This window comes from Moschus berezovskii, chromosome 21, assembly GCF_049115385.1.
Source record: "Moschus berezovskii isolate FMDL1 chromosome 21, NW_MosBer_1.0, whole genome shotgun sequence".
NCBI classification, from domain to species: domain Eukaryota; kingdom Metazoa; phylum Chordata; class Mammalia; order Artiodactyla; family Moschidae; genus Moschus; species Moschus berezovskii.
Genome location: NC_142480.1, coordinates 45,042,369 through 45,064,109, shown reverse-complemented (window position 1 = coordinate 45,064,109; position 21,741 = coordinate 45,042,369). Strand labels below are relative to the sequence as shown.

Here is a 21,741-nt window from a genome sequence, read left to right as displayed (position 1 = left end):
AACCCACGTCCATCGAGTTGGTGATGCCATCCAACCATCTCATCCTCTGGTGTCCCCTTCTCCTCCTGCCCTCAATCTTTCCCAGCATCACGGTCCTTTCAGATGAGTCAGCCTTTTACATCAGGTGGCCAAAGTATTGGAGCTTCAGCTTCAACATCAGTCCTTCCAATGAACACCTAGGACTGGTCTCCTTTAGGATGGACTGGTTGGATCTCCTTGCAGTTCAAGGGACTCTCAAGAGTCTTCTCCAACACCACAGATACACCATGCCTAATTTTATCCTTTGGAAGCTGTTGAGATTAACTCTGAAAGTCAGCATATGGTCAATTTTGGTAAATGTTCCATATATTTGAAAATAATGTGTATTCTATTGATATTTGGTACTGTGTTCTAAACCTATCAATAAGATTGTGTTTATTACTTGTTTTTGTTCAGTAGCTCAGTCGTATCCAACTGTTTGTGACCCCATGGACTGAAACACACCAGACTTTCCTGTCCTTCACTATTTCCTGGAGTTTGCTCAAATTCATGTCCTTTGACTTGATGATGCCATCCAACCATCCATCCTCTTCTTTCCCTGCCCTCAATCTTTCCCAGAATCAGGGTCTTTTCCAATGAGTCAGCTCTTCACATCAGGTGGCCAAAGTATTAAAGCTTCAGCTTCAGCATCAGTCCTTCCCATGAATATTCAAGGTTGATTTCCTTTAGGATTGACTGCTTTGGTCTCCTTGTAGTCCAAGTGACTCTCAAGAGTCTTCTCCAGCACCACAGTTCGACAGCATCAATTCTTCAGCATTCAACCTTTTTTATTGTCTAGCTCTCACATCTGTATATGACTACTGGAAAAACCATAGGTTTAACAATACAGACCTTTGTTGGTTTATTACTTACATTACTTAAATCACATACTTTTTTTGTTCATTTCTTCTATCAGGAACTGATAGATCATGACTTGAATCTTTAACTTATTAAAATGTAATATGATAGTGCTTTAGCTACTTTCTATACTATCTTAGGACCTGGGGCCTTTTCATTCCATTTACCTCATCTCACTTTTTGTGAATTTTGTTTTTATTTCTCTATACATATAACCCAAGTAATTCAAAGTATGTTTTAATCCACAGCTTGATAGCTTTAATCAGCTTTAGAAAATTCTTGGCTGGCATGGCTTCAAATACTTCTTCTATCCCATTTTCTCTCTTTCCTTAACACTAAGACTTCATATTAGGTTTTTTCACCTTATCTCACAGATAGAAAATACCTTAGAAATACTAACCAATAGAAAGCTTGTATAGCTAGACTACATTCTTTTCTGTTTTTTCCTTCCATTTATCTCTCTGGGCCTAAGTCTGAATATTTTTCCTTTTGACCTATCTTCCAGATCACAAGCTCTCTTTCAGTTCAGTTCAGTTCAGTTCAGTCGCTCAGTCATGTCCGACTCTTTGCGACCCCATGAATCACAGCACGCCAGGCCTCCCTGTCCATCACCAACTCCCGGAGTTCACTCAATCTCATGTCCATTGAGTCAGTGATGCCATCCAGCCATCTCATTCTCTGTCGTCCCCGTATCCTCCCACCCCCAATCCCTCCCAGCATCAGACTCTTTTCCAGTGAGTCAACTCGTCGCATGCGGTGGCCAAAGTATTGGAGTTTCAGCTTTAGGATCAATCCTTCCAATAAGCTCTCTTTAGCTGTATCTAATCTGTTATGAAACCGTGATTCAGATATCTGTTGTTGCATAACAACCCATCCCGAACTGGGTGGTTTTAAACGATTGCCACCATTTACTTGCCCATCATTCTGCAACTTGAGCCAGGCTCATTACAGACAGCCTGTCTCTGTGTCTGGCGAGGGTAGCTTCCTGGGGTTGGAGGACCTAAGACGGCTTTGTTCACATGTGTGGCACCTCAACTAGAAGGGTCAGAAGAGTTGGGGGCTGGCTGGGTTTCTCTCTCTCTCTGTAGGCTTTCATTCTCCAGGGCCTGTCTGCCTCCATTTTCCCCTCCCCTTCCATACCAGCAGGGTATTTATAATTACTGACACAGTGGGTCAGGTCTCCAGGAGGGTGAAAATGGAAGCTGCCACTCCTCTCAATGGCTAGGTAGGCCTAGAGCTAGCAAAGCATCACTTCTCCCACATCCTTCACTCCACACAGCAGCCCTTCGGATGGACTCTCAGAACTCCTGCAACACTACTCCATCCAACATGTTTCTGATTCCCTCATCATCTTCCTTGTTTTCCATGAGTCCTAGACTTAGAACAATGACTGACAGGAAGCAGTACACAACAGATTCTTGTCCAATAAATCAATGAAGAAATGGATGCTGTTGATCCAAGGTTCTCTTCAGCATCACATATGCAAATATAGGAACAATAGCAGCCAAAGTGGTAGCTAAATTTGCAAATCCTTTTTTAATACTTTCTATGTATTGAATTACCTCCTCTCCCAAATAGCTGGTAACTCACTGAAATTCTCCAGTTTGTTTCTCAGCCTGAGACAGGACAGTGAAGGAAGGAGAATTTATTCATTTTTACCATACCTTGAAACATGTGGGATCTCAGTTCCATGACCAGGGATCGAACCCACTTCCTGCATCGGAAGCTCAGTCTTAACCACTAGACTGCCGTGAAGTCTCCAGAACAGTCTTAATAGAAACAGCCTTTGAATTCTGATTATTAGAGAGAAAAATTCCCAGGCCCTAAACACTATCTTTTTCCATCCCCATCGAAGATCCCAGGTGACTCAAGTATGTCTACAGAGACCATTATCCTGTATCTTGGGTCATTATTGGGGAGCTCTGTGTTTCTGTACTTGTGACCTGAGTGCAGTTGCTGCTGCTACCCCCCCTCACTCCAGCAATGCTGACCCCAACCTTTGACCCCTACCCTCTCCCATCGTGGTTCATGCTGACCATGGTGCCTTCTGCTGACTTAGAATTCCCTGGTGCTCACCACAAGCAGCATATTACAGTTCTTTTATTTGACTGTCATATCTTATGACTCTCTTTTTTCTTTTAAATCTTTAATTATTTGTCTGTGTGGGTGTATCTTTGTTGGGGCACACAGGATCTTTAGTTGTGGCATGCAGAATCTAGGTCCCCAGTCAGGGGTGGATCCCAGGCCCCCTGCATTGGGAGCGTGGAGTCTAAGCCACTGGCCCACCAGGGAGATCCCGACCCTTTCTCTTTCAAAGAATGTGAGAGTAGTTCTTCTGGGATTGGGTCAGAGGACATCAGAGAGATACATCTAGTGGCAAAAGTAGTAGAAATGAACTCTGATGAAAAGTCCAGGGAGCGCGGTTCTGACATACTGAGTATGTGTGTAACACAAAAATTTCCCAACTTGGTTCCCACAGTTATTTTCACCACACCATGTCAACAATAACAACAAAGACAACAATAGAAATTAACATTTAATGAGTACTCACTGTGTGCCAGGCACTGTTTCAACTGCTTTAGATATCTCATCTCATATAAAACTTTGGGTGGAGGAATAGATTGTGGGTAATTGAAGCAACATGGAATGGATGAATTGGTAGATAGGATTTGAAGGAACTGTTAAAAGAATTTTATCAGGAAGATGAGCCAAGATATAAAAGGGGAAGGTAAAAACAGGACAGAGTTGACAAAAAATGTGTGGATGTGTGTATGAAGATATGCTCAGATAACATCCTCAGACGCTCAGTAGTGTCCAACTCTTTGCTACCCCACGAACTGTAGCCCGCCAGGCTCCTCTGTCCATGGGATTTTGCAGGTAAGAATACTGGAGAGAGTTGCCATTTCCTTCTCCAGGGGATCTTCCTGATCCAGGGATCAAACCTGCTTCTCCTGCACTGGCAGGCAGATTTTTTACCACTGAGCCACCTGGAAAGCCAGGTGAGTGAAAAGAGGAGTGGCAAAAGGCAGATCACGTAGCCAAGGACAGGGAGATGCTCATTGGGATTTGAGGATGCTGAAATCAAGAGATCACAGGAAGCTGATCTTATCCCCATTTGTGAATGGAGATCTTTCCAAGTTTCAAGTAAAATTAATATGTTCTATTTTAACACAGCAAATAGACCAGCTCTTGGGGCCACACTGAGTAAAATAAAATATATCAGACTCTTTTAATGGTCTGAGTGGTATCTCTAAAGGGTTACTTATTATCTGTTAAATATTTGAATAGAGCATTGTTCTAGAATAGCCACAGGAACAATCCTTTGCAGAAAAGTGGAGGAACCAGTCTGAAAGCTCTATCTGCAGTGAAAACCATACAGCAATGCTTCATCCCTGGCAAAACTGTGTTGACAAGGTGGTCTGCATCCAACCTGGCTGCAAAACACATGGGCTCCCAGCCAAGCACATGAGGAGATTCCTGATGACCAGTCAGAGGGAGCCTATAGGGGATCCGATGTGTGTATGTCATTAATTTGACTTCGCAGGGCACAAGAGGCAGGCAAAAATGTGTGCTGAGCAGGACACAAGCAGGCCCAGGCTCAATTAAATAAAAATAAATAAATAAATTGGTAGGAACCCCCTGCCAAAAGAAAACCCACCAATGTACCTATTACCAACCAGCTTAAAACACATTAGAGCCTCATGTGCCCCTCCCTGTTCATACCGCTCCCCCCACTTTCAGAGGTAACCACTCTTCTGAGTTTTGGGTTAAACACTCACTTGTATATGTGTCTGCCGGTGTGTGTTTTAATAGTCTTACCCTACATGTATGTATCTGTTTAAATAAATTGTTTGCCTTTTTCGAACTTTAAATATATATGGACTGATGCTGAAGCTGAAACTCCAATACTTTAGCCACCTCATGCGTCGAGTTGACTCACTGGAAAAGAGTCTGATGCTAGGAAGAATTGGGGGGGGAGGAGACGGGGACGACAGAGAATGAGATGGCTGGATGGCATCACCGACTCGATGGACATGAGACTGAGTGAACTCCGGGAGTTGGTGATGGACAGGGAGGCCTGGCGGGTTGTGATTCATGGGGTTGCAAAGAGTTGGACAAGACTGAGCGACTGAACTGAACTGAATTGAACTGAATATATATATGTTATCCTTTGTGATTTAACATTTAAGACATTCTATAAGAAAACGCACTGTTTCATCAATTGAGGTAAATGCAGTAATAATTCTACCTTGAATTCAGTGGCTATTTTGATTGTTGTCTAAAAAAAATACAGCAATAAGTATATGCCTATATGTCAAGCTTCAAAATCAATTAAAAAGTATTTAATGTTAAAAAAAAAAAACAAAAAATACCTAAAACCAAAGGGTAGACTGGCAGAAGTCTCCACGTTATTGATATAACCAACTCCCTCCATTAAGTTTCCTTTTCTTGGATTCTGTCTTAACCACTCTACTGGCTTCTTCTAATAACAAACTCAAATTACTCCAATCTTTAAAACCAGCCAAATAATCACACAGAATAACTCTCCTTCCATACTTTCAGCTACTCCTTCTCCACCTCTGTGAATGAGCTGTCTACACTTCTTGCCTCCAGATTTTCACCTTTCACTCATATCTCAAGCCACTGCTCTCTGGTTTCTTCTCATCACCATTTCAGTGAGACAGTTCCCAACAATGACACAAAGTACTTAATCATCAGATTAAACGGCACCATCTCCTTCCTTATCTTGACCTCCCTGTGGCATATATCTGGACATCTCCTTCCTTCTGAAAATTTTTTAATTCTTTGGTTCCTAAGGATATGGCAACCCACTCCAGTATTCTTCTCTGGGAAATGTCATAGACAGAGGAGCCTGGCAGGCTACAGTCCATGGGGTCGCAAAGAGTCAGACACGACTCAGCAGCTAAACTACCATCTCTGCCACAGGACCACACAGGATCTCCTTTTTTTCTGCCTGACCCTTAGATGATGGTGTTACCAGGCTCCATCCTTCCTACTGCTTTTCTCATTCTGCATGGTCTTCTAGAACCCCTCTCGTGGTTTCAGCCACGACCTACCTATTGAAGTGACTCCCATCTCTGTGTTCTGTCTACCTTGACCACTTCCCCTGAGCTATATAATCATCTCTCCACTAAAACATCTCTCTCTGGATGCCCCGTGAAATCTCAACACACAAAACCACTCATGATCTCATCCCCCAAACTGCCCATTCTTCATGGATTTTCTCATCTCAGTGAATGTCAAAACTAATCATCTCATTGCTGAAGCCAAAAACCAGAAAATAGTTTTTGACCCCTCCTTCTTCCTAGCTACTGGCTGCCCAGTGAGTCAGCAAGCCCTGTCTCAGCCCCTGTCTTCTCTGTCTTGGAGAGAGGTCCCCTCAGCTGAGCTCCTGCCTCCAGGCTCTCACCCTCAAATCTACCTCCACACAGGCCACCAGAGAAATCTGTCTAAACCCAAACTATGATCGTGTCCCTCTCCTGTTTAAAGTCCTCCCATGGCTTCCAACTGACCACCTTTCCCCCTCTCATTTCTCTCCCTTAGTTCCAGTCTGTGCCCACAAGGAGGGAGGACCATTTGGGGAGAGCAGCCAACAGTCACGGCTTTGGCAGCTGGTCAGAGGGATTTGGGTTTGGCATAAGACGATATAGGAACCATTCACAGGTTCAAAGGCAGGGCATGATGACATGATGACAGGTACACATGGCAGTCCTACAAGTGGGAGACACATGAGCAGGCTGCTGTAGACTGAATGTCTGTATCCGCCCAAAATTCATGTTAAAACCTAATGCCCAATGTATTTGGAAGTGGGACCTTTGGGAGGTGATTAGGTCATGAGAATGGTGTGTGTGTGTGTCTGTGTGTGTGTGTCTGTGTGTGTGTTGAGTCGTGTCTGACTCTTTGACTTCATGAACTGTAGCCCACCAGGTTCCTCTGCCCACCAGGCTCCTGTGCCCCTGGAATTTTCCAGGCAAGAATACTGGAGTGGGATGCCATTTCCTACTTCAGGGGATATTCCCTATCCAGGGATCAAACCTGCGTCTCTCGCATCACCTGCATTGGTAGGCAGATTCTTTACCGCTACCGCCAAAGTGGGAAGCCCCATGAAGATGGAGGCCTCATCAATGAGATTAAGAGATCCCAGAGAGTTTCACCCTCCTCCCCTTAACCCCTCACCCCATGTACAGACACCATGAAAAGACTATTTTTTGTGAAACAGGAAGCAGGCCCTCGGGAAACAACTGAATTGCTGTTTGGACCTCCCAGCCTCCAGGACTGTGAGAAATAAATTTCTGAGGTTTGTTTGAAAGTCACCCAGCCTATAGTAATTATGATACTTTGTTATAGCAGCTCTAAGGGACTGACACGGGCAACAGAGGCAAAAGGACCTAGTCTACAGCTAGAAAAGAGGAAAATGTAGGGCTATTGAGGAACTGTAAATATTTCAAAAGGAAAAATCACCAGATGCAAGGAGTAAGGGAATGACCTTAGCAGATAAAGTCAAGCACTATTAAAGTAAACAATCCACAGGAAGTCTAGAGAATTTAACGCCCCATTCCGAAGCCCTGGATAAAAGAACAAGAACAGGGGTTAAAACACACACACACGATTCTACAGGGCGAGTGAGGACGGCAGATGCTGGGAGAAACTGTAGGAAAGCCTGGGAGAGGAACAGACACAAGCAAGGAAACAAGCTGAGGACAAAAGTCCGTTATACTCATGAGCTGCGGCAGCCGACTTCTTAAAGGTGAGCTTCAGGATGATGAAAGAGGCAGCATTCATTCATTCGTTCTTTGGGCAGATTAAACAACAAAAAATTCTGTCCAAAAATGTTGCCAGGATTGGAAATGAGTGACCTGCCAGAAGAAGTCCCTTTCACAAAACTCCAGGCCTGGACGGCCGACGCACCGAAAAGCATAACCGCGAACGGGCTCTGAAGTTACGGAGATCCGTGTTCGAATCCCAACTGTCCGGCTCGGCAAATCAGAACACCTTCGGCGACTTCGGTTAAATCGCTTGCCCTGGGTGGGTCACACCGCATTGGGAAGGGCAGACCGAGGGGGAGACCCCCGTCCACAAGGTCGCTGACCCCAGGCCGGTGCTGCTCCCATCAGCCTGATGCTCTGGTCGGCGGGTCTCCTCGCGCGGCCGGCCCCCTGGCCTGGGGCGCCTCTGTGCCCCCCTCACCCGAGCGCACTCGTCGAAACGGCCCGCGCGGGGGGCTGGGGGGAGCCGGGCGGGAGATCTGTCAGCGGGAGGTGGGCGTGGGGCTGGGGCCTGGTGGGAGCGCCCCCGAGGTGGCGCGGACCGGTGGGGAGGGGGGCGGCCAGGTGGTGATTGGCTGGGCTGCGGCTGGCAGCTCCCGGCCAAGAACAAAAGAGAGCGGGCGGCGGGCGGCCTCCCGAGTAGGCGCTGCTGCCCGCCCGGCGCGGGCTTCGGTGCTGGGGGAGGACGAACCTACCGCCCGCCCGCCCGCCCGCCGAGCAGCCGGGCTGGCGCGCTCGGTTTCTGCGCGAAAGCCGGCCGTGTACCTAGGAATTAACCGGCCGGCGCTGGAGGGGAGGGGTGGGGAGCGGGAAGTGGGGTGTGTGGGGGGGGATGCTGAGCGCGCGCGAGAACAATAATAAGATCGTGTTTGCGGTCGCTGCCCGAGGAGGAATTCGGAGGAGGCGCGAGGCCCGCAGCTCGCGCCGCGCCCGGGAGCCCGGGAAGGAGGCCGGCGGCGGCATGAGGCCGGCGACGCGGCGCCTGTGAGCAGCGCGCGGCGGCGGCGGGGACCTCGGCGCGGGCAGGAGCCGAGCGGCCGGGGGCTCCCCTCCCCCGCTGCCGGGCGGTGATTTGCCGGGCCTGCTGAGCCCCCCGCCCACCCCCTCGCCTCGGCCGCCGCCTCGACGCTTCCCCTCGTCGGAGCGGCCGCTCGTCCGCCCGCCCGCCCGGCTCCAGGCCCGCGGGGAGCGCGGCGCAGTCCGTCGGCCCGCGGGGGGGCGGCCTCCCGGCATCTTCGCGGCGCCCAAGGACGACCAGGAAGGGGAGCGGCCGCGATGGCGCGTCCGCGGCCCCGCGAGTACAAGGCGGGCGACCTGGTCTTCGCCAAGATGAAGGGCTACCCGCACTGGCCCGCCCGGGTGAGTACGGCGGCGGCGCGCGGGCCCGCCCGCCCACCATTTTCCCCTTCATGATGGCGCGCCCGCCCCCTTTCCCCATCGCCTCAGCCCGGAGCGCGGAGCCCGCCGCCAGCGGCCGACTGCGGCCGGGGCTGAGGGCTCGGGCGGCGCTGCGCAGAGAGAACTCGGCCGCGCCGGAGGCGAGGGTTCCCGCGGGCCGCGCCCGCACCCCGCGAGGGCGGCCATCCTTCCGCCCACTTTCGAAGGCGGCTCCGGCCCCTGCAGGCCAGCTGCTGCCTTCCTCCCGGAAAGCCGGCGGTGATCAGGAGCCCGCTTCGCCGGGAAGCGGGCCTGGAGCAGAGGCATCGCCCGGGGCAGGGTAGTTGGCGGACTCGGCGGTCTCGGGGCGAACGTCGGGGCACGTAGGGGAGCGTAGTGCAAATGGCTGTCCGCGAGCTGGCGGGCGCCGGCGGCGTCGATCCTGGAAAGGGGCAGTGGTCATTCCGAGCTAGCGGCAGCCTCTTGGCAGTCGTTCATCCATCTCTCAGGGCATCCTTCGCCATCCAGACTTGTTGAGTTTTTCCCTGAGCGCGATTCTGGGTGCCCCGCCTGCTCTATCATTGTCCTGGGGTACGAGCATCCCTGGTGCCCCTGCTTCTTTTAAACCGACACCGAATAGTCGGGAGCTGGCAGCTTGGCACTGGCTAGTAGGTCCCGGAAGCTCCTCATGCCTTTTCACCTCCATATTTGTTTTAGGTCGGATTCCAGACCTCATCCTGGGCCCCCCACCTCAGTCCACAATAGCTCTCTCTTCCCATAAGCAGGGTTGTCGCTGTGCTCTTTCTCTAGAAAGCATCTACATGTAATACATAACATTACATTATTTTTTAACCAGGCCCTTTACTAGCATATGTGCTTTGTGTTTTAAAATCAATCCCTTTTACTTTTATAATAGTTGGTAGTTAATTGCTTGACATAAGAAATGTAGTGGAAAGGAGGGTCAAGGCATGTTCAAGTCTGTATTGGTATTCTTGAGGAATAGAAGTAGACATGGGAAATAGTGCTAGCATAAATATGAATGAAAACTCTAAAAATGTATTATACGCAAGTGAAGATATCCAAGACTCCTCCCCCCCCCCGCCAAATACACCCATTCACAAAAAGAAGTGATATCATGGGTGGCCAGACTGAAATTTAGTGAAGTTGAAGTAATGGACGAACATAATCTTTTTTTTTTTTTAAGTTTGTCATGATTGTAAAATGGGAAGAACACTGGGTCAGGAATTGGGGGACCCTGGCATCTAGTCTGGGCTCTGTTAGGGACTGATCATCTGGACTGTCTGAATATCCATTTCTGCAACTATAAAATGATCATCTCTAGGATTTCTTCCAACACTAACAACCTTAGATTTCAAAGGGAAAGAAAAAAGTCTCATTCAGATTCCATAAGGCTGTGCAAATAACTTTTATCCATATCTGAACTGTAGGTTGTCCTTAAATAAGGCAAAGTTCATGGTAGGATAATGAGTTATTTTTTCATACATATATAGAGCAAGATTTGTTACTCCTTTAGAGAATCCCTTGAATATACTTTTCAAGTAAGAAATAAATAGTTATAGGGCACATATGTTTGTGCATAGGCAAAAGTGAATTAAAAGTTATCATCACCAGTTGGTCATTTTCTTGTAACACAATGGCTTTCTTTAATCTTACCTTTGAAAAATATTTCCTGAGAGTCAAAAAGAAAATAGACTTAAAATTTTATTAACATATTGCTTGCCTAGGTTGGCCACCTGTAGTGATTTTGAAACAAAAAAGTGCTGTAGAAGTGGCCCTAGTTGTCTATTTAATTGTGCATAAAATTCCTAGGAGTTTGGAAAATGGAAAGTAAAATGAGGAAATAAAGTCAATTACATTGTCAGATAAGATGCAGTAAATACAGGGGGGGAAATCTGTGTCTGTTCACATTTAACAATGAGTTCCTCAAGGAAAGGACCTAAGTCTCCCTGATTTTCTAAAATATTTTATAGTGAGTGGCAGGCTGTAATTTCCAAATAAAGGTAAAGGTTAGAAAAAGAAGAAGGAGCTATTTGAGTCTCTGTTCTTTGTTAGTTACAGTTGAATGTGTCAGTGTTCTCATTTTATTTTCTTCCCAATTCTAGGAGATAGGATCCCCACTTTACATCTAGCTATAGCTTTGTAGATGATATTATAAAATACTTACAGGAAAAAAATCCTAATTATTCAGATTTCAATACTATTGCTTGATATGAAGGCCAGCCTGCTGGAATTCTGTGTGGACACAAGGAATCAAACACAGGAAGAAGAACATCGGGGAGACAGGTTTTTTTCAGGCTATGGGGAGGAGCTTTCTAATAGAGCTGAGCCACGTGGAATGGAGATGTGACTTCTCTGCTGTAGAGAAGACATTTGTTTTAGTTCTAGGAATCCCCTTATGAGGAATGTAAGCCAAGAGAATTCAGACCTCTGGTAAATTTGATCAGATTGGTTTCAGCTTTTGGCTGGGCTTCACACTCTGTGTCCTGGGGCGTGTTCTGTAATCTTTCCAAGTTTCTGTTTACTAGTCTGTAAAATAGGGATAATTCTCAACTCACAGGTATAGTGTATGTAAAAATACTAAGCAGTGGTATTGAATGTTCCTTTCTTTTTTCTTTTTTGAATTTCCAACTTTTCCCCTGTATCGCTACACTATTTAAATTTTTCAAATCTTGAGTAAATTTGTTTCTTGTCCAACATTTTATCATGAAAATTTTCAAATATATGGAAAAGTTTTAAAAAATTGTACAGTGAACAGCCATATATCTTACCACCTAGATTTCCACACTTAACATTTTACTATACTTGCTCTATTTGTTTATATATCCATCCCTCTAGGTGTATAGCAGTCCATCTTATTTTAATGCACCTCACAGTACGTTGTAGCCATCATTATAATTTACTCCTACACTGTTGAGCATGTGTATCGTTAACTCAGCACAGTCAGTTCAGCCACTCAGTCATGTCCAACTCTTTGTGACCCCATGGACTGCGGCTTCCCTGTCCATCACCAACTTCAGAAGCTTGCTCAAAGTCATGTCCATCAAGTCATTACCTAGAGGTCAATAATTTTAGTAGATCCCCTTTTTCCTTTTGAGGTAAAATTTATGTAGACTGAAACCCACTTACTGTAAGTGTACCATTCAGGGAGTTTGACAAATGGGTGCACTGGTGGAAGGCAAGCCCCTACTGGCACAGAACAGTACCACTACCCAGGAGGGTTCCATCATGCCTCTCCCGAGGTGGTTCTTGTCCTCCCCGCCTTTCAGATGTATTGTGTTAACATTAAATAGCAGCTGGCTGTTTCTGATGGGAATACTTGTGAAAGTGAAGTGAACATTTTAGTCACTCAGTCATGTGTGACTCTTTGCAACCCCGTGGACTATAGCCCACCAGGTTCCTCTGTCCATGGAATTCTCCAGGCAAGAATATTGAAGTAGATTGCCATTTCCTTCTTCAGGGTATCTTCCCGACCCAGGGATCAAATCTGGGTCTCCTTCATTGGGGGCAGATTACTGTCTGAGCCACCATATATAACTTTAAAAATTAGAAGTTCATTTATGCCTGAGGATAAGCTAAGTTAATACTAAAAAATACTGCTAAGTCACTTCAGTCGTGTCCGACTCTGTGTGACCCCATAGATGGAAGCCCACCAGGCTCCCCTGTCCCTGGGATTCTCCAGGCAAGAACACTGGAGTGGGTTGCCATTTCCTTCTCCAATGTGTGAAAGTGAAAAGTGAAAGTGAAGTCGCTCAGTCATGTCCGACCCCTAGCAACCCCATGGACTGCAGCCCACCAGGCTCCTCCATCCATGGGGTTTTCCAGGCAAGAGTACTGGAGTGGCTTGCCATAGTTGTGCTAAAATGACTTTCTGAATCTTTGATTATGTACATTATTGGTTAAAAAAAATTGAGCATGGGCACCTCTAATATGTGTACATTTATTTTAAAATTATATATAAATGTTCTTTCTACTCTTATCTACATTGTAAAATAAATGCAAAAAGAAACTAATAGGGATGACATGACTTAGAGGATATTTTGTGTTTTAAAATTCTTATTGGCAAAATGTCATTAATAGTACTAGATTAAGTTTATATTTTTAAAAGTTCTAATTTTTGGAATTTTTTTGCCTACTTCTTGTGAGATCTGACTAGAATGTCAGAGTTTTTAATCTTCTAAAGAAATAAAGAATTGTCAGGTTGGCCATTTCCTTGCTTGCTTGTGCTTATATTATTCATGTCATCTTTGTAGGACCAATGTAGGGGTTTCCCTTGTGGCTCAGATGGTAAAGAATCTGCCTGCAATGCAAGAGACCCGGGTTCGATTCCTGGGTTGGGATGATCCCCTGGAGAAGGGAATGGCAACACCATACAGTATTCTTGCCTGGAGAATCCCATGGACAGAGGAACACAGTGGGCTGCAGTCCATGGTGTCACAGAGTCGGGTATGACCAAGTGACTAACAGCTTTTGCAGGACTCCTTTAGCTAGTTTGTTCATTTAGGGAGAATTCTGTTAGTAGTAGATGTCCCATAATTGTGCTCAGCCAGGCACACACAAATGACAATAAGTAAATAAATATAACCATGTAAATAAACACACTAGTGTTAATTTATATATTAAATATTAGTAAAGTTTACTTTTTGGGCAAAAGAATAAGAAACTAAAATTGGAATTGTACTATTTTCTTCTCATACCTATTAAAATCATCTTGTGTATTTCCTGAGGTGTGAGAAATCTGCTTATGTTACTCCTCTAAAAGAAGCAATACCAAAAAATGTCTTAAAGCTCTTGTGTTTCAACTAAAGAGCTTTTTAAAATTAAACTTTATGTGAGAATTCTCAAACATTGTTAATAGAGTAAACTGATGCAGTCACTTTAGAAAACTGCCCTGATCTATGGTTAAACACATGCCAACCTTGTGACCTAGCAGTCTGTTCTAGGCATATATCGAAGAGAAATGAGTGTTTATGTCCACCAAAAGACTTCTACAGCAATACTCATAATAGCAGCTTTATCCATAAAAGCAGGTTGAAAACAACCCAGATGCCTATCAACACAAGAACAATTAAGCAAATTTGTAGTATATTTGTACAGTGAAGTACTACTCAGCCATAAAAAGGAACGACTACTAATGCCCACAAAAATATGGATGAATCTCAAAAATACAAGATTGAGTGAAAACAGCCAGATACAAGAGAGTACATTTTGAATGATCCCATGATATTCAAAGACAGGCAAAACTGATCAGTGGTGATCACTCTGTGGTAGGTAGAAGTGACGGTAGGGTTACTGACTGGTTGTTGTTACTCAGTTGCTAAGTTGTGTCTGACCCTGTCACCCCATGGATTGCAGCACACCAGGCTTTCCTGTCCTTCGCTATCTCCTGGGGTCTCAAACTCTTTAATGTCCATTAAGTCAGTAATGCCATCCAACCATCTCATCTTCTGTCACCCTTGACTGGGAGGAGGCACTGGAAATGTTTCATACCTTGATCTGGGTTTGTACATATGTAAAAATTTATCAAACTTGCACATTTGGGGGTTTTGCACTATTGCATATATAATGGGGCTTCTCTGGTAGCTCAGCTGGTAAAAAATCTGCCTGCAATGCAGGAGACCTGAGTTCGATCCCTGGGTTGGGAAGATCCCTTGGAGAAGGGAATGGCTACCCACTCCAGTATTCTGGCCTGGAGAATCCCGTGGACTCTATAGTCTATGAGGTCACAAAGAGTTGGACACGACTGAGCGACTTTCACGTATATAATGCCTCAATTAAAAAAAAAAAGAAAACATGCACTTTGTATGAGGTGGGGAAAAGAAAAATGTAAAACTCCAAGCTTTTCCCTGGATTAAATTCGCCATTCTTAGCTTTCAGTAAGGAATGTTTTCCTTTAAGGCTTCAGTCCTACAATGTTACATCTTCCTGTTACCTTTTGATTATTTTAGAAACTTTGTTTATTAGTTCATAACTTTCTCTTGAGGCTTCTTTTTAGTTCTGTGTTCTACCTCTGTCTTTTGTTTAACTGCACTAGAGTCTTTCTGTTCCTTTCATACTAAATCATTCATTACTCTTCATATTTTTGAACTAGTGATCAACCTCCCACTTGCTAAAACTCAAGAATACAAGAATAAAGCATTTGACTTACCCATCTACAACAGTTCAAAGAGCTGTACTTTTCTGAGCACCTACTGTATGTAAGGCACTGTACTAGATATATTTTTTCATTTTTATACCAACAGGTTAAACTTGCAGCAATTTAAAAATACTATAATTGAAAAAAAGATAAAAATACTATAATTGAATAATTAAAGTGGTATACCATGCATGCTAGGGGCTTCCCTGGTGGCTCAGAGGGTAAAACGTCTGCCTACATTGTGGGAGACACGGGTTCAAACCCTGGAGAAGGAAATGGCAACCCACTCCAGTAATCTTGCCTGGAAAATCCCATGGACTGAGAAGCCTGGTAGGCTACAGTCCATGGGGTCGCAAAGAGTTAGACACGACTGAGCAACTTCACTCACCATGCATGCTAAGTTGCTTCCATCCTCTGTCCATGGGATTTGCCAGGCAAGAAGATTGGAGTGGGTTGCCATATCCTACTCCAGGGATCTTGCCTACCCAGGGATCCAACCCAGGTCTCTTAGGTCTCATGCATTGGCAGATGGGTTCTTTACCACTAGTGCCACCTGGGAAGTGGTACCATACCCTCTATTAATGTGCATACTGGTTGGGAATTTTCAGTTTCTAACTCATAGCACTTTCCTGGTTGGTTGGTTTGTTTTTTCTTCGACAATAGGCTGCTGGGTTATAAACCTTTATTTCTAGAGACCAGACTACGTGTTTTCAGAGAATCAGTTGAGCCTTAAATTCTTTTTAATCTCAACATATAAAGTAAGGTGTTTATAATCTTTTATTACTTTTGTCCTGAGTTCATGGAGGTCCATCATTGGTTCATTCCTCGTGTAGAGTGGCACAGGCTCATGCAGCCTTTTCCTGAAGACTGTATTCACATCGACAAGGAACTGGCATACTGTCTCATTTTCTTCTGCTCAACCCTAGGAGCAGATCAGTAACTTAAATTCTCACTACCAACATTTTCCATTGCTTCCGTTTCAATCAGGTGAATCTGTTTCTGTCATATCGCCTTTGGAATGCCCTAATGACTATTTGTTGCCCCATGATTAGAAAAATATTAATTCTCTTAGTTTTACTATATGAGATCATGTTTGATTCTTTTGGAAAATGATGGTTTGAAATGATATATGACTTTGTTGAAAATGTCTGTTAGCCTTAGAAAAACATTATATAAAGTATAGTAAGCATAACCAAGGAAGAGCCCAAATCTTCCTATTTGTTGGAAAAACATTTTTTTCCAACAAAAAAAGAGAAGAGTCTCTAGATGTTTGATCAAAATATAGCCCACTCAATACAGGCTTCTTAATCATTTCAAGCAGTACTACTGAAAGAGTGGTCTGTGAATTGCTACCCGTCAGTGACAAGATAGGTACAGAAACTGAGAGCAGGAGTTTAGAATCTTTTTTAGCTATTTGATCAAGTAACCTTTTGTTTGTGAATCTGATTTTAAAATGAGGTCTGTATTTGTATGTCTTTTATTTTATTTTTCTAATAATTCATCTTTAATGTATTTTATTAAAATGTCTGTAACTAATTAGAATTTTTTTTAAAAATTGCTCCTTTACTACAGAAGTACTGACTGTAGATTACCATTGAAAGTCAACGGTGTTCTTTGCACCGAAAACACTTTGCTCATACTGTAAACTGTTTAAACTATCTTCATTTAAAAGAAAGAATGGACTGACCTTCATGTTATATGTTAATTCCACCTGTGTAACAAAATTTTATTACACTAGAATGTTCATCCTAGAAAGATTAATTTCCCTAGACATACATGTAAGCATCATGAATATGTACCTATAACTGTAGGTGCATAATTTTTGTAATATATACAGTTTTGCATCTTTTCCCCCACTAAACACTATACTCTTTAGAAGACTTTCAGTGGCAGTGAATATGTTTCTATAACATTATTTGTAACAGCCATCTGATAATTTATGGCATGGACTATTTTTATAAATTATAACTACCTATTATAGGACTTTTAGTTTATTACTAGGTTTATACTATAAAAGAGTACTCTGAGAAACATTCTTTTGGCTAAATCATTAGTTATTTCCTTAGGACAAGTCTCTGGAAATTCTCTCTCTGAGTTGAGGGGCATATGCTTATTTTAAAACTTTGTATTATAAACTTTTCACTATCTTACCCACAACCAGAATAAGAGAACACTTGTCTTCTCACATATTCATTAAAAGTTAGATGATTCAAACTTTTGAAAGCCTTTGTTAATTTAATAAGCACAATTATTTTTATTGCAGTATAATGGCTTTACCATGTTGTGTTAGTTTTTGCCATAAAATGAAGTGAATCAACTATATGTTTAAATACATCCTTTCCCTCTTGGACCTCCCTCCCACCCCCATCCCACCCCTCTAGGTCATCACAGAGTACCGAGCTGAGCTCCCTGTGCTATACAGCAGGTTCCCACTAGCTAACTATTTTACACATGCAGTGTATATGTCAGTCCCCCAGTCTCCCAGTTTAACGAATATTTGATTGAATTAATTTTGGTTATTAGGCAAAATATATGTATTTATATCAATAATGTGTATGTATCTTTTTATCAAGTTAGAATGAGTATATATAACACTACTATGAGATCGATATCCCCATTAGAGAACAGGGACTGTCACCTAAAGACACTTAAGTCTTAATTCTAGACTATTAAGAATGTCACAGAACATAAGAAAAGTGATACCAGATTGGATTAAGGACTGAAGAAGCATTTCGCATTATGTTGGGGGTTTCCCTAGTGGCTCAGTGGTAAAGCATCTGCCTGCCAATGCAGGAAATGCGAGTTTGATCCCTGGGTTGGAAAGATCTCCTTGAGAAGGAAATGGCAACCTCTTCTAGTATTCTTGCCTGGGAAATTCCATGGATAGAGGAGCCTGGTGGGCTACAGTCCATGAAATGGCAAAAGAGTCAGACACGACTTGGCAACTAAACAACATGGCCATACATACTGATACATGTGTGTTTGTAGGACTCACGAGTTGCTGTGAAGCTAGAAATCTTCAGAGATTTACTATTATAACATTTATTATATTATCTTCAGTTCATATCTCTTTGAAAGCCCTTTGACACAAGGCAGTATAAAAATAAGTATTAGTTGTACACTTAAAGAAAGCCAAGACTCATTAAAATCAATTCTGAATGAATAGCATGGTGTTGACTTGGTGTAGTTTCCAAAACCTTTATGTGTGAGAGGACATATCTGCTTTGACCATCAAGTAGGGTCGTCATGAAAGTTACTGTTCAGTAGAGCCCAGAAGCTACATCATAAGAACTGCTACTAGCTTGTGCAGCTACTTGCCAGTTACTGGCAAGTATACCAGCGTTTTCCTATCTGCATTTCCTGCCATTTGTATACATAATCTCCTTTCAGCTGATTAAAATAGAGGTACGAATTGAGTTTTTCTTCTATCTTCTTTCTTGATCAAAATTTGCTGCAGTCAGGTAAGTAACATCTGTATGGTTACAGAGAGCCACATAGAGGTAAAAAGAGTGAAATAATCTGAAGATGGGTGAGCTCAAACCTTTAGAATGACATCCTCCAGATTGCTGAGCAAGACTTCCTGCCATGTATGGAAAGACAGCTAGACCAGGAGTTCAAAGATAAGCACTTCATTCTACCACTGTCTTGGTTTGTTAGGTTTTTTCATTATAACCTCTTTATAAAACAGGGAGAGTGCTAATTCTTACTCTCATCCTTTTCCCTAGTAATCAAATGTGAAAATATACTTGAAGGAACTGTTTGCTAATTAAGTACCTAATAATTACCTCCTAGAAACACCAGACTTGGAGCCTGGTACTGTCTCAGTAAGTGCTTTTGTGGTTTGGCAAGTGTTTCAGCCGTTTCCTTGTGACTTTATCATAGTGGGTTGGCTCTAGGCTCTGGGAGTTGTGAGGACTTCCCATTATTACCCCTCCTTCAGATTGCTGAGTGTGATGAGCCATCTCTAGAGATCCACATAGCTTTAGGTTGGGGACAAACTAAGCTGGACTATGTTGGCAGATGAAAAGGGTCTATGAATCAATTACTCTTCCCAGTTGATCACTGGGACTCAAGATCTGAGTGGATTCTCTAAGCTTGATTATAGTCTCTAAGTCTTCCCCAAAGTGGAGGTACCATTTCAAAATGGACTGGTTAATTCTTACTAACACAGTAGTAATTCCTGGTTTGTATCTAGTAATGTCTAGTAACTTCTGTGTTTATTAAGATGAGAATTGTTGTAAGTATAGGTTCAGTTAGGTTCAGTAATCATTAGCAAATATATAAATGAGTTTCACAGAAGATCAAAAAACTTTTATGTAGGGAAAAATGTCAAAAAATAAACTCATAGCTTTAGATCTCTTTTTTCCTTTTTGTTACTGAAGTAGAACTTTTGTTCTAATGACATATTTAATTTTGGAGAAAATGCATATTTAGAGAGAGCAGTATTATACAATCTCAGTTCAATTTTTTCAAAGTTAGCATATGTTAAATGGATTGAAAATTAATTCCCTTTAGACTTCTGTTTGACTTTCAAAATGAGACCAGTTATTTTCAAACAAGGCATAACTGTTCTTATCTCCTTCACTGGACTGCTTCATGAGGATTCAGTCAATAAATTTGAAAAAGTATTTAGACCTTGGAAATGAATCATTGTTGCTAATTGAGTCTGTAGCAGTCTAGTCTAGTGGCTTTCAAACTTTTTGGTTATAACTGACAGTAAATATTAATTTATAATAAATATTAATAAATTATTAATTTCATACACACTAGAAAAAGTTTTTCACAAATCATACTAAATGTGATGAATCCTGATATTTTTATATTTCATCTTGTTTAAAATCAGGTTGTAACCCACAAAATCAGTTTCACTACCTACAGCTTAAAAAGCACTGGTCTGGTCTGTTAGGCCAAAGGGAAATTAATCTATGTGGGTGGTATGTTTATATAGAACAGTAGTAGTTGAATAGCTTACAAATAGCTGTGAAAAGAAAGGAAGCAAAAAGCAAAGGAGGAAAGGAAAGATATACCTATTTGAATGCAGAGTTCTAAAGAATAGCAAAGAGAGATAAGAAAGCCTTCCTCAGTGATCAGTGCAAAGAAATAGAGGAAAACAGTAGAATGGGAAAGATTAGAGATCTCTTCAAGAAAATTAGAGATACTAAGGGACCATTTCATGCAAAGATGGGCACAATAAAGGACAGAAATGGTGTGGAACTAACACAAGCAGAGATATTAAAAAGAGGTGGCAAGAACACAGAAGAACTGTACAAAAAAGATCTTCATGACCCAGATAATCACGATGGTATGATCACTCACCTAGAGCCAGACACCCTGGAATGTGAAGTCAAGTGGGCCTTAGGAAGCATCACTACAAACAAAGCTAGTGGAGGTGATGGAATTCCAGTTGAGCTATTTCAAATCCTGAAAGATGATGCTGTGAAAGTGCTGCACTCAATATGTCAGCAAATTTGTAAAACTCAGCAGTGGCCACAGGACTAGAAAAGGCCAGTTTTCATTCCAGTCCCAAAGGAAGGCAGTGCCAAAGAATGCTCAAACTACTGCACAGACAGTTGCACTTACCTCACATGCTAGTAAAGTAATGCTCAAAATTCTCCAAGCCAGACTTCAGCAGTACATGAATCGTGAACTTCCAGATGTTCAAGCTGGATTTAGAAAAGGCAGAGGAACCAGAAATCAAATTGCCAGCATCCATTGGATCATTGAAAAAGTAAGAGAGTTCCAGAAAAACATCTGTTTCTGCTTTATTGACTATGCCAAAGCCTTTGACTCTGGATCACAAGAAACTGTGGAAAATTCTGAAAGAGATGGGAATCCCAGACCACCTGACCTGCCTCTTGAGAAACCTGTATGCAGGTCAGGAAGCAACAGTTAGAACTGGACGTGGAACAATAGACTGGTTCCAAATAGGAAAAGGAGTACGTCAAGGCTGTATATTGTCACTGTGCTTATTTAACTTGTATTCAGAGTACATCATGAGAAACGCTGGACTGGAAGAAGCACAAGCTGGAGTCAAAATTGGGAGAAATATCAATAACCTCAGATATGCAGATAATACCACCCTTATGGCAGAAAGTGAAGAACTAAAGAGCCGCTTGATGAAAGTGAAAGAGGAGAGTGAAAAAGTTGGCTAAAGCTCAACGTTCAGAAAAGTAAGATCATGACATCCAGTCCCATCCCTTCATGGCAAATAGATGGGAAAAGAGTGGAAACATTGGCTGACTTTGTTTTGGGGGGCTCCAAAATCACTGCAGATGGTGACTGCAGCCATGAAATTAAAAGACGCTTACTCCTTGGAAGAAAAGTTACGACCAACCTAGACAGCATATTAAAAGCAGAGACATTAATTTACCAACAAAGGTCCGTCTAGTCAAGGCTATGGTTTTTCCAGTAGTCACATATGGATGTGAGAGTTGGACTGTAAAGAAAGCTGGGCACTGAAGAATTGATGCTTTTGAACTGTGGTGTTGGAGAAGACTCTTGAGAGTCCCTTGGACTGCAAGGAGATCCAACCAGTCCATCCTAAAG

At 43.0% G+C, this 21,741-nt stretch overlaps 1 protein-coding gene across 1 annotated transcript in view; it reads left to right on the top strand.

The window, feature by feature from the left end:
* The first annotated feature begins 8,556 nt into the window (after positions 1–8,556).
* The window catches only part of HDGFL3 (HDGF like 3), a 76,498-nt gene continuing 63,313 nt past the window's right edge, over positions 8,557–21,741 (top strand). The window contains exon 1 of the mRNA XM_055417930.2: positions 8,557–9,023. Coding sequence (XP_055273905.1) covers positions 8,940–9,023 — 84 coding nt within the window. The 5' untranslated portion in view covers positions 8,557–8,939. The remainder of the gene's footprint in view (positions 9,024–21,741) is intronic.